This window comes from Heterodontus francisci, chromosome 3 (genome assembly GCF_036365525.1).
Source record: "Heterodontus francisci isolate sHetFra1 chromosome 3, sHetFra1.hap1, whole genome shotgun sequence".
In the NCBI taxonomy this organism is placed as follows: domain Eukaryota; kingdom Metazoa; phylum Chordata; class Chondrichthyes; order Heterodontiformes; family Heterodontidae; genus Heterodontus; species Heterodontus francisci.
This window is the reverse complement of record NC_090373.1, coordinates 193127616-193140805: the sequence shown is the minus strand read 5'-3', so window position 1 is coordinate 193140805 and position 13190 is coordinate 193127616. Positions and strand designations below refer to the sequence as shown.

Below are 13190 nucleotides of genomic sequence, written 5' to 3'. Positions count from 1 at the left end.
TTTTTGAGGATGTAACTCGTAGAATAGATAAGGGAGAACCAGTGGATGTGGTGTATTTGGACTTTCAGAAGGCTTTCGATAAGGTCCCACATAAGAGATTAACGTGCAAAATTAAAGCACATGGGATTGGGGGTAAGGTACTGACATGGATAGAGAACTGATTGGCAGATAGGAAACAAAGAGTAGGAATAAATGGGTCTTTTTCTGAGTGGCAGGCAGTGACTAGTGGGGTACCTCAGGGATCAGTGCTAGGACCCCAGCTATTCACAATATACATTAATGATATAGATGAGGGAATTAAATGTAATAATCCAAGTTTTCAGATGACACAAAGCTGGGTGGGAGTGTGAGCTGTGAGGAGGATGCAGAGAAGCTCAAGTGTGATTTGGACAGGTTGAGTGAGTGGACAAATGCATGGCAGATGCAGTATAATGGGGATAAATGTGAGGTTATCCACTTTGGTGGCAAAAACAGGAAGGCAGATTATTATCTGAACAGCGATAGATTGGGAAAGGGGGAGGTGCAGCGAGACCTGGGTGTCCTTGTGCACCAATCGCTGAAAGTAAGCATGCAGGTGCAGCAAGCAGTTCAGAAGTCAATTGGTATGTTGGCCTTCATAGCGAGAGGATTCGAGTACAGGAGCAGGGATGTCTTGCTGCAATTATACAAGGCCTGGGTGAGACCACACCTTGAGTACTGTGAGCAGTTTTGGTTTCCTTATCTGAGGAAGGATGTTCTTGCTATAGAGGGAGTGCAGCGAATGTTCACCAAACTGATTCCTGGGATGGCAGGACTGACATATGAAGAGAGATTGGGTCGATTAGGCTTGTATTCGCTGGAGTTTAGAAGAATGAGAGGGGATCTCATAGAGACCTACAAAAAGAGTTCCGAAGAAGGTTCACTGACCCGAAATGTTAACTCTGCTTCCCTTTCCACAGATGCTGCCAGACCTGCTGAGTGGTTCCAGCATTTCTTGTTTTTATTTCAAAATTCTAACAGGACTGGACAGACTAGATGCAGGAAGAATGTTCCCGATGGTGGAGGAATCCAGGACCAGGGATCATTGTCTAAAGATAAGGGGTAAGCCATTTAGGACTGAGATAAGGAGGGATTTCTTCACCCAGAGAGTGGTGAACCTGTGGAATTCTCTACCACGGAAAGCAGTTGAGGCCAAATCATTAAATATATTCAAGAAAGAGTTAGATATAGTTCTTAGGGCTAAAGTGATCAAGGGATATGGGGAGAAAGCGGGAACAGAGTATTGAGTTTGGATGATCAGTCATGATCGTATTGAATAGCGGAGCAGGCTCGAAGGGCCAAATGGTCTACTGCTGCTCCTATTTTTCTATGTTTCTATTATTTTACTTAGAAAAGGTGTGCGATTTAAATACAACAAATTAACCTCTTTTCTGTATCAACTCAAGAAAACCTGTCCAATTGGTTCTTTTATGATCGTAGCACGTAAAAGGGTGAAACACTCGCTGAATTAGTCAACATAGCCACTGTTTTTCAAAGCATTTTCCAGAATCCTGTTGCAGGTCCTCCGGAGCCAGCGCCGCCCCGGTGCAGGTCCTCCGGTGCAGGTCCTCCGGAGCCAGCGCCGCCCCGGTGCAGGTCCTCCGGTGCAGGTCCTCCGGAGCCAGCGCCGCCCCGGGGCAGGTCCTCCGGAGCCAGCGCCGCCCCGGTGCAGGTCCTCCGGGGCAGGTCCTCCGGAGCCAGCGCCGCCCCGGTGCAGGTCCTCCGGAGCCAGCGCCGCCCCGGGGCAGGTCCTCCATTGAATCACAGAAAGTTTATGGCACAGAACGAGGTGACACTGGCTCTGGAGGAGCAGCTCCGGGCGGCGTTGGGCCTTTAGGACCTTCTCTCTTTCGGGGATGCTCGCACTGGAGGACCTGGGCAGTCACGGAGTTTTCACTGAGATTGTCCCTTCTTGCCGCTCGGCCCCGCTCTTTGTTCCAAGGCCCGCGGGGATTTGCCAGGATGAAAGATGGCGGCCGGCGGACTCTACTTGGCCGCTCTCCGGGCCCGGCCGAGCCTCCGACACCGCGGCCTTTGCAGCGCTGCCGCCACTGGGCGGGGGCTCGGGTCCGGCGGAGACAGCGCCCGAAACATTCGCCAAACCTTCCTCCGCTTCTTCAGGGACAAACAGCGGCATCTGGAGGTTCGCTCAGCCCGGGTGATCCCCAGAGCCGACCCGAGTCTCCTGTTCGTCAACGCCGGCATGAACCAGGTGATGAGGCGGGGGAGAGGGGGGGAGGAGTGGGGGGGGGGGAGAGGGGGCGAGGGGGGCGGTGAGGAGCGGGGCCGGGGGAGGAGGGGGGGCGGTGAGGAGCGGGGCCGGGGGAGGAGGGGGGCCCGGGGCCGGGGGAGGAGGGGAGGAGGGGGGGCGGGGGGGGTGGGGAGGAGCGGGGCCGGGGGAGGAGCGGGGCGGTGAGGAGCGGGGCGGTGAGGAGCGGGGCCGGGGGAGGAGGGGGGCCCGGGGCCGGGGGAGGAGGGGGGCCGGGGGAGGAGGGGAGGAGGGGGGGCGGGGGAGGAGCGGGGGCGGGGGAGGAGCGGGGCCGGGGGAGGAGGGGGGCCCGGGGCCGGGGCCCGGGGGGGTGCGGGGGGGGTGAGGAGCGGGGCCGGGGGAGGAGCGGGGCCGGGGGAGGAGCGGGGCGGTGAGGAGCGGGGCGGTGAGGAGCGGGGCCGGGGGAGGAGGGGGGCCCGGGGCCGGGGGAGGAGGGGGGCCCGGGGGGGGAGCGGGGGGGGGGGGGGTGGGGAGGAGCGGGGCCCGGGGCGGGGGAGGGGAGCGGGGCGGTATTGGTGGTAATGGGTGCTGAGTGTGATCATGTTGCAGTCTTGTTTGAAGTTTTTCTCTCGCTCTCTCCCCAGTTTAAACCCATCCTCCTGGGGACAGTAGATCCCCGTACTCAGATGGCTCAGTACCGGCGGGTTGTCAACAGCCAGAAGTGTGTGCGGGCAGGCGGCAAACACAACGACCTGGAGGATGTGGGCCGCGATCTCACCCACCACACCTTCTTCGAGATGCTGGGCAACTGGTCCTTTGGTGACTACTTCAAGGTGAGGGGGTGGGAAGAGTGGGCCAAGATATGTGGGGGTGGGATACAGAGTGGATACAGTGTTTAATCTGTGGCTCAGCCAGTGGGTGGGGAGTGTGCAGGGGAGGTAACCAAATGCTAAGAGAAATTGGCTGTGTGTGCTGCAGGAGGAAGCTTGCAGAATGGCCTGGGAGTTGCTGACTGAGGTGTACAGGATCCCGCAAGACCGACTGTTTGTGACCTTCTTTGGGGGGGACCCGCCGTCTGGACTGACTTCTGATGAGGAGACGAGAGAGATCTGGCTGAGCATTGGGTAAGATTGCGAGGAGTGTCTGCTCACAGTGCCCGTTTTCATCACTGAGTTTAATCTGCGAGGCTTGGGAGCACACTTCTGCTGCACCCCCCTGCCCTGACTCTCTGCTGCACTGGCCCCACCCCCCCACTGTCTGCTGCACGCACCCCCCCGCCCTGACTCTCTGCTGCACTGCATGCAACCCCCCCATCACCCAGGGCTCTCCGCTGCCCCCCTGGGCTCTCTGCCGGCTGCACCCCCCTTCCCCCCCCCCCTTGGCTGTCTTCACTATCCAAGGCACAAACACTCTTTTCAGGTGAAGCAGTGATTTATTTGTACTTTCAATTTAGTATACTGTATTCGCTGATTGATTCTCTAGCCAGTGGAAAAGCCCCTGGGAAGGACAGCATTATCCCTGAAATAATCAAGAGTGCCAAGCCTGCTATACTCTCAGCACTACATGAACTGCTATGCCTGTGCTGGGACGAGGGAGCAGTACCCCAGGACATGCGCGATGCCAATATCATCACCCTCTATAAAAACAAAGGTGACCGCGGTGACTGCAACAACTAACGTGGAATCTCCCTGCTCAGCATAGTGGGGAAAGTCTTTGCTCGAGTCGCTCTGAACAGGCTCCAGAAGCTGGCCGAGCGTGTCTACCCTGAGGCACAGTGTGGCTTTCGTGCAGAGAGATCGACCGTTGACATGCTGTTCTCCCTTCGTCAGATACAGGAGAAATGCCGTGAACAACAGATGCCCCTCTACATTGCTTTCATTGATCTCACCAAAGCCTTTGACCTCGTCAGCAGACGTGGTCTCTTCAGACTACTAGAAAAGATTGGATGCCCACCAAAGCTACTAAGTATCATCACCTCATTCCATGACAATATGAAAGGCACAATTCAACATGGTGGCTCCTCCTCAGAGCCCTTTCCTATCCTGAGTGGCGTGAAACAGGGCTGTGTTCTCGCACCCACACTTTTTGGGATTTTCTTCTCCCTGCTGCTTTCACATGCGTTCAAGTCCTCTGAAGAAGGAATTTTCCTCCACACAAGATCAGGGGGCAGGTTGTTCAACCTTGCGCGTCTAAGAGCGAAGTCCAAAGTACGGAAAGTCCTCATCAGGGAACTCCTCTTTGCTGACTATGCTGCTCTAACATCTCACACTGAAGAGTGCCTGCAGAGTCTCATCGACAGGTTTGCGTCTGCCTGCAATGAATTTGGCCTAACCATCAGCCTCAAGAAAACAAACATCATGGGGCAGGATGTCAGAAATGCTGCATCCATCAATATTGGCGACCACGCTCTGGAAGTGGTTCAAGAGTTCACCTACCTAGGCTCAACTATCACCAGTAACCTGTCTCTAGATGCAGAAATCAACAAGCGCATGGGAAAGGCTTCCACTGCTATGTCCAGACTGGCCAAGAGAGTGTGGGAAAATGGCGCACTGACACGGAACACAAAAGTCCGAGTGTATCAGACCTGTGTCCTCAGTACCTTGCTCTATGGCAGCGAGGCCTGGACAACGTATGTCAGCCAAGAGCGACGTCTCAATTCATTCCATCTTCGCTGCCTCCGGAGAATACTTGGCATCAGGTGGCAGGACCGTATCTCCAACACAGAAGTCCTCGAGGCGGCCAACATCCCCAGCTTGTGTACACTACTGAGTCAGCGGCGCTTGAGATGGCTTGGCCATGTGAGCCGCATGGAAGATGGCAGGACCCCCAAGGACACATTGTACAGCGAGCTCGCCACTGGTATCAGACCCACCGGCCGTCCATGTCTCCGCTTTAAAGACGTCTGCAAACGCGACATGAAATCCTGTGACATTGATCACAAGTCGTGGGAGTCAGTTGCCAGCGTTCGCCAGAGCTGGCGGGCAGCCATAAAGACAGGGCTAAATTGTGGCGAGTCGAAGAGACTTAGTAGTTGGCAGGAAAAAAGACAGAGGCGCAAGGCGAGAGCCAACTGTGCAACAGCCCCGGCAAACAAATTTCTCTGCAGCACCTGTGGAAGAGCCTGTCACTCTAAAATTGGCCTTTATAGCCACTCCAGGCGCTGCTCCACACACCACTGACCACCTCCAGGCGCTTATCCATTGTCTCTCGAGATAAGGAGGCCCAAAGAAAGAAGAAGAAGATACTGTATTCGCTGCTCACAATATGGTCTTCTGTACATTGGGGTGACCAAACGCAGATTGGGTGTCTGCTTTGCAGAACACCTCTTAGTCCGAAAGCATGACCCCGAGCTTCCGGTTGCTTGTCATTTCAACACTCCCCCCAGATCTCATGCTCTCATTTCTGTCCTTGGCCTGCTGTAGTGTTCCAGTGAATATCAACACAAGCTGGAGGAGCAGCATCTCATCGTTTGATTAGGCACTCTACAGCCTTCCGGACTGAACACTGAGTTTAATAATTTCAGTCCTTTTTTATTATTTTATTTTACTTTGTTTCATCATTTTTTTGTACCATGTGCCTGTCTTAAACTTGGTTTTTCATGTTTGTGCTTTTGGACAGAGCTGTTCAGTATTCTGTCATTAGCACTCTCTCTGCACTAATGCTTTGTCTTTCACCACACCATTAACACACTCTCTTTGCCTTTGCCCCATGACCTCCTTGTCAGTTAAACTCTCCCGCCCTCTGTCCTATTAACACCTTCCCTTTTGTTCTCTTTTCTCCCCCCCCCCCCCCCCCCCCCCCCCCCCCCCCCCTCACCCCCACTTTACTTTTTTAAAACCTATTACATTTCTAACCTTTGCCAGTTCTGATGAAGGGTCACTGACCTGGAGCGTTAACTCTGCTTCTGTCTCCACAGATGCTGCCAGACCTGCTGAATATTTCCAGCACTTTCTGTTTTTATTTCAAATCTCCAGCATCTGCAGTATTTTGCTTTTATTCTCCGAGCTTTTATATTCTGTCTCAGCTATTAAAGGCAAATATCCGTATGCCTTCTTGACCGCCTTATCTACCTGTCCAGCCACCTTCGTGGATCTGTGGACGTGTGCCATGATGTTACTGTTCCTCTATACTTCTCAGTATCCTGCCATTTATTGTGTATTCCCTTGCCTTGTTAACCTTCCCCAAATACAGGATTGAACTCCATTTGCCACTGTTCCACCCACCTGACTGATCCATTAATATCTTCTTGCAGTCTACAGCTTTCTTCCTCACTATCAACCGCACAGCCAATTTTAGATTGTCTGCAAATTTATAATCATATCCCCGACATTCAGTGATCTATATCACAAAAAACAAGGGACCTAATACTAAGCCCTGCGGAACCCCACTGCAAACAGCCTTCTAGTCACAAAAACACCTATCGACCATTACCCTTTGCGTCCTGCCTCTGAGCCAGTTTTGGATCCAACTTGCCTCTTTCTCTTGGATCCCATGGGCTTTTACTTTTGTGACCAGTCTGCCATGTGGGACCTTATCAAAAGCCTTGCTGAAATCCACAAAAGTCTAGGCTGATTCTCCAGCGCACAACTGAGGAAGTGCTGCACTGTCTGAGGTACTGTTTTTCAGATGAGACATTCAATAGAGACCCCGTCTGCCCCTCGGGTGGGTGTAAGAGATCCCTTGGCCACTATTTTGAAGAAGAGTAGGGGAGTTCTCTCTGGTATCCGTCAATCAACATCACTAAAACCGCTCACAGCCCAGCCTTCATAGCTATCTAATTGGCCTTAAAATTCAATACTCTAGTATTAACCTTAAATATGTCACTCTCACTCAATGCGAAATTCAACATATTATGATCACTCTTTCCCAGCAGATCCCTTACTATGAGATTGCTAATTTATCCTGTTTCATGAACTAAAACAAGATCTTCCCTGGTTGGTTGCACAATGTATTTTTCTAGGGAGTTGTCTTGAATGCGTTCCATGAACTCATCCTCCAAACTACTCTTACCAATTTGATTTGTCCAGTCTACATGAAAATTAAAGTCTTCCGCGATTGTTACATTACCTTTGTTATAAGCTCTTATTTCTTGATTAATACTCTGTCCAACAGTGTAGTTTCTATTAAGAGGCATATAAGCTACTCCCATCAGAGTTTTCTTTCGAGCCAAGATCCTTCCTTGCTACTGTCCTTGTGTCATCCTTTGTTAACAGGGTGACCCCACCTCCACCCCTCTGTTTACTGTTTTGTCTTTTTGAAACATCGAGAACCCTGAGATATTTAGTTCTGAGCCTTGGTCACCAAGCACCCCCTTCTCTGTAATGGCTATTAGATCAAACCCATTTACCACTATTTGTGCCATTGATTCATTTATCTTGTTTTGAATGCTTTGTGCATTTGGATAAAGCTCCTTTAATTTGAACTCTTTACCATTTTTCCCTCATTTGACCTTATTCACTGATGCAGTATTACTGTCAAATATTTTGTCTCTTCCTGTCACGCTCTGCTTATATTTCCCTAAATCACCACACTGATCTGTGGCCTTGACTTATCTCTTTATTTTTATAAATTTCCCTTCACTAGAACTCTCCCTCCTCTCTATCTACAGCCCTAGTTAGACTATTCATCAGAAAACTGGTCCCAGCCTGATTTCAGTGCAGTCCGCCCCGATAGAACCACTCCCTCTTTCCCCAATGCTGGTTCCAGTGCCCCATGAATCGAAACTCCCCATCTCCCACACCACTCTGAGCCACATAATTCAGTTCTCTGATTTGTTCGTCCCTCATTCCAATTTGCACGTGGCTCAGGTAGTCATCTCAACATTGTTACCTTTGAGGTTCAATTTATTAACTTGAACCGGCTCCTCAAATTCTCTCAGCAGATGCTCATTCTACCTATATCATTGTTTCCTACATGGACCATGATAACTGGGTCCTCCCACTCTAAGTTTGTCTCCAGCTGCGAGGAGATGTCTTTAACTCCAGGTCATGGCTGCAGAGAACAGTGTCTAACCCCGAACTGTACTGGCCCCCGACTGCTACCATATTCCTTTTCACTTCCTCCACTTGAATGCCCTCCTGTACCACAGTGGCAAGGTCAGTTTGCTCATCCACCCTGCAGACTTCGCCCTCACCCACACAGGTGGCAAGAACCTCATGCCTGTTAGATAGGGGCAAAGGCTGAGGCTCCTCGAGCACTTCACCTGGGATCCTCCTACCTGCCTGACTCGCTGTCAACACCCTCCTTGTCCATGACCACTAACCAAACCTGCACCACTTCCTAACCTAAGGGATGTGTCTGCCTCCTGGATCAAAGCATCCAGATAACTCTCTCCCTCCCTGATGCCCCGCAATGTCTATCCCTCAGGATCCAGCTCAACATCTGTGAGCTGAAGTTCCTCAAGCTGCAGACACTTACTGCAGATGTGGTTATCTGGGATTGCAATGCTTTCCACAAACCCGCACATGCTGCAGATGTGACACATCACTACCTGCACTGCCATGCCGATGTAATCTCTGTTTCTTTCTTTAATTAATAAGTTTGTGTATTTAATCAACTTAATTTATGGTGTTTCGTCTTTTAATGAATTAGTTGATCTAGTTTAAATTATAGATGGTTTAAATGAAATATTTACCAGTAACACAAGCCCACTACAAGTTTTGAAGGCAAAATGCAACACCTCCTTCTGTAACTGCATCAAACTCCCACTTAGACCAAAGTGCCAGATTTTACACACTGTTCATGATCAGTCTGTGTCAGCAGATACTGTTTACCTTTATACACCTTTTCCAAACACACCCAAATTCCAAATGCTCCCTCAGCTTCCTGTTCACAGTAACTCGCCCCTATTCAGGCAATCACTTAGAGCTGACTGACAGTTAAGTGCCGCTGATGGGCAGTTTCAGTTAACTTGCCAATTTCATTTACAGTTTTTAAAGTCCTAAATTAAGACAGAAAGTTAAACTAAATTAAGCTAACCTACTACTACTTGAGAGTTCCACTGCACCAAATTTCCTGCTTTTACACTCAGAAGTGCAGTGTCTGCAGCCGCTCTCTGCCACGCTTGAATGAGAGATCAGTATGTGCGTGGAGGGGTGGGGACACTCGAGTGGAACTGCAAAGGTTGTTGGCAGTCACCTGTCCTCTTCCTTGTCTTCACTGAGGGCTGAAATTTGAACACACGCTGCTGTGGGACAATGGTCGCTCAGGTCAAAGGTCCATCATGACCAAGGTCTGCTAAGCCCCTTGTGTTTTTTTTTTCAGAGTTCACCCTAGCCGTGTGCTTCCGTTCGGACTCGCTGATAACTTCTGGGAGATGGGAGAGACTGGGCCCTGTGGGCCATGCACAGAAATACACTACGACTGCAGAGCAGGGAGAGGGGCAGCGGCACAGGTGAACTCAGGCAATCCACAGCTCCTGGAGATCTGGAACCTGGTCTTCATGCAGTACAACAGGTCAGTGTGGCAAGACATTGCTGGGGGAAGAAACAGGGGTCGATGGTCAGCTTGGGCCGGGCTGGGAAAGGAAGTGGAGGCTGGTGTATGGGACCAGGGTCGTGGGCGGTGGAGGCTCGTGGAGTATTTGGGCTAGTGCAGAGGGAGCTTTATTCTATATCTAACCTGTGCTATACCTGTCCTGGGAGTGTTTGATGGGACAGTGTAGAGGGAGCTTTACTCTGTATCTAACCTGTGCTGTACCTGTCCTGGGAGTGTTTGATGGGGACAGTGTAGAGGGAGCTTTACTCTGTATCTAACCTGTGCTGTACCTGTCCTGGGAGTGTTTGATGGGACAGTGTAGAGGGAGTTTTACTCTGTATCTAACCTGTGCTGTACCTGTCCTGGGAGTGTTTGATGGGGACAGTGTAGAGGGAGCTTTACTCTGTATCTAACCCCCGTGCTCTACCTGTCCTGGGAGTGTTTGATGGGGACAGTGTAGAGGGAGCTTTACTCTGTATCTAACACCGTGCTGTACCTGTCCTGGGAGTGTTTGATGGGGACAGTGTAGAGGGAGCTTTACTCTGTATCTAACCCCCGTGCTCTACCTGTCCTGGGAGTGTTTGATGGGGACAGTGTAGAGGGAGCTTTACTCTGTATCTAACCCCCGTGCTCTACCTGTCCTGGGAGTGTTTGATGGGACAGTGTAAAGGGAGCTTTACTCTGTATCTAACCCATTTTTTTTTTTTTTTCCCCACAAGGTGACCTTTATACCCCAGGCCCCTTTTATATTTTTCACATCGAGGGGGCCTTTATCCCTCAGGCCCCCTTTATGTACATATTTACAGTTTTAAAATAACTTTATTAAAACAGATAAATAAACAAAAAACTCAAATTAAAATGCCATTCTCGGCATCGACGATGCACTCCAGTCCCTGCGGTGCCCACCGGTCGCGGAAGGCCTTAAGCGTACCGGCGGACACCGCATGCTCCTTTTCCAGGGACACCCGGGCGCGAACGTAACCGCGGAAGAGGGGCAGGCAATCGGGGAGGACGGACCCCCCGACGGCCCGCAACCTGGACCTGTGAATTGCCACCTTGGCCAGGCCCAGGAGCAGACCGACGAGGAGATCCTCCTCCCGGCCCAAGCCCCTCCGCACCGGGTGCCCAAAGATCAGGAGCGTGGGACTGAAGTGCAGCCAGAATTTGAGGAGCAGCCCCTTCAGATACTCAAATAGGGGCTGCAACCTCGCACACTCCATATAAATGTGGAACACGGACTCGTCCAGGCCGCAGAAAGTACAGGTGGCCTGGGTGTCCGTGAACCTACTTAAAAGCCTATTGCACGGGACTGCTCTGTGCAGCACCCTCCACCCCAGGTCCCCGATGTAAAGGGGGAAGACTCCCGCGTAGAGAGACCTCCATCGGGGTTTCCCCTCGCCGCCAGATGGCAACGCGGACCGCCAGGGCGTGTCCGGCCGGCTGACGAGGGCGAGGAAGTGGAGAGTGTGCAGGAGCAGCCCGTACAGGAAACCCCTCCGCGCCGATTGGAATGGCACGGAGGGCATTTCCGAGAGGCGGCTCGGATTGTGCGGGACCGGCTCCCGAGGAGGGTTTCGGGGCCTGGGTCCGATGAGCAGTTCCGGCCGAGCGGGGGTCAGCTCGGCCGGGATCGCTCCGCACTCCCGAGCCCCCTCGCCACCCACAGTGAGGGGCGTCCCGGGGGTTTCAGCTACTCCTCCGCCCGCCGGACCGTCCCCGGAGTCGGCCGCCCGGACAGCCGAGGCGCTCTCCTCCGCCGGCGGGGGAGCGCCCTGACTGGAGGCGACCATGTTCCAGACTCGGAAAAGATCCCGGTAAAAGACAGGCAACTCCCTCAGAGAGGCGCGGCTAACGGACTCCACCGGGAGCTGCGTGTCGTCTTGAAGGCAGTGACACTGGCGGAAAAAATACGTCGCCAGCGCACACCATCTGGGAGGACGCTCGACGTACAGGTATCTCTGCAGGGTCCGAAGGCGGAGAGTCGCAGCCTGGGTGCGGACGCACACCAGCGACTGACCGCCCTCCTCGATCGGGAGACTCAGGACCGCGGCAGAGACCCAGTGTTTCCTCTTGCCCCAGAAGAAATCGACGAGTTTCTTCTGGATCTTGGTGGCAAATACAGGGGGCGGGGCCAAAGTGACCAACCGGTACCACAGCATGGAGGCCACCAGTTGGTTTATGACCAACGCTCGGCCCCTGTAGGAAAGCACTCGGAGCAGTCCTGTCCAGCGCCCCAGCCGAGCGGTGACTTTCGCCTCCAACTCCTGCCAGTTTGCCGGCCAGGCTTCCTCAGCGGGGCTAAGGTGGACTCCCAGATAGAGGAGGTGCGTGGTGCTCCACGCAAAAGGTGTCATCTCCTCCGGCAGGGAGTCCACCCGCCACTGACCAACCAGGAGTCCGGAACATTTCTCCCAATTGATCCTCGCGGAGGACGCGGCAGAAAAGGTCTGCTGGCAGTCGCGCATCCTCCGCGAGTCAACGGGATCTGTGATTGCGAGGAGCACGTCGTCGGCGTAAGCCGAGAGGACGACCCGCATGGCCGGCTCGCGCAGAGCCAATCCCGTCAACCTCCTGCGAAGCAGGCACAGGAAGGGCTCCACGCAGATGGTATACAATTGGCCGGACATGGGGCACCCCTGACGCACTCCTCTCCCAAATCGAAGGGGCGCCGTCAAGGACCCGTTAACTTTGACGAGACACTCTGCGGCGGCGTATAAAAGTCGGACCCGGGCCACGAAATGCGGCCCGAGTCCGAAAGCGCGCAGAGTCCCGAAAAGGTAATCGTGATCCACCCTGTCGAACGCCTTCTCCTGATCGAGGGAGAGAAAGGCGACCGACTGACCAGTCCTCTGGGAAAGATGGATCAGGTCCCGGACCAGGTGGATGTTGTCCTGGATGGACCGGCCCGGGACCGTGTAGGACTGGTCGGGGTGGATCATGTGGGCCAGCACGGAGCCCAGGCGGGTAGACATAGCCCGGGCAAAGATCTTATAATCCGTGCTGAGGAGGGAGACCGGACGCCAGTTTTTAAGCAGGCGGAGATCGCCCCTCTTCGGCAGCAGGACGATGACCGCCCTGCGCCACGAGAGGGGCATCTCCCCGGTCGCCAGGCTTTCCCCCAGGACCCGCGCGTAATCGTCCCCCAGGACGTCCCAGAACGCCCTGAGGAACTCCACGGTCAACCCATCCAGCCCTGGGGATTTGCCCCTCGAGAGCTGGTGGAGGGCGCCAGTCAGCTCCGCCAACGTGAGCGGAGCCTCCAATCCTTCGGCGCCCTCCGGGCTGACCTGCGGCAGGTCCTCCCACAAAACTCTGCGCGCATCCTCACTGGACGGATCCGGAGAGAACAACGCACTGTAATACGTCCGGACCAGGAGGCCCATTCCCTCCGGATCCGTGATGGAGGATCCGTCGTCGGCCAGCAGCTCGACGAGCTGCTTACGGACCCCCCGCCATTTTTCCAGCGAGTAGAAGAAGGGTGAGGCGC

At 53.4% G+C, this 13190-nt stretch overlaps 1 protein-coding gene across 4 annotated transcripts in view; it reads left to right on the top strand.

The window, feature by feature from the left end:
• The first annotated feature begins 1631 nt into the window (after positions 1-1631).
• Positions 1632-13190, top strand: part of LOC137353418 (alanine--tRNA ligase, mitochondrial-like) — a 50970-nt gene continuing 39411 nt past the window's right edge. Inside the window, exons 1-5 of one of the 4 annotated variants that reach the window (XM_068019685.1) lie at positions 1655-1735; positions 1767-2230; positions 2872-3060; positions 3206-3351; positions 9491-9682. In XM_068019685.1, coding sequence (XP_067875786.1) covers positions 1988-2230; positions 2872-3060; positions 3206-3351; positions 9491-9682 — 770 coding nt within the window. In that variant the 5' untranslated portion in view covers positions 1655-1735; positions 1767-1987. Of the gene's footprint in view, positions 2231-2871; positions 3061-3205; positions 3352-9490; positions 9683-13190 lie in introns of all 4 variants that reach the window. The other 3 variants (XM_068019703.1, XM_068019694.1, XM_068019713.1) reach the window with 3 other exon arrangements.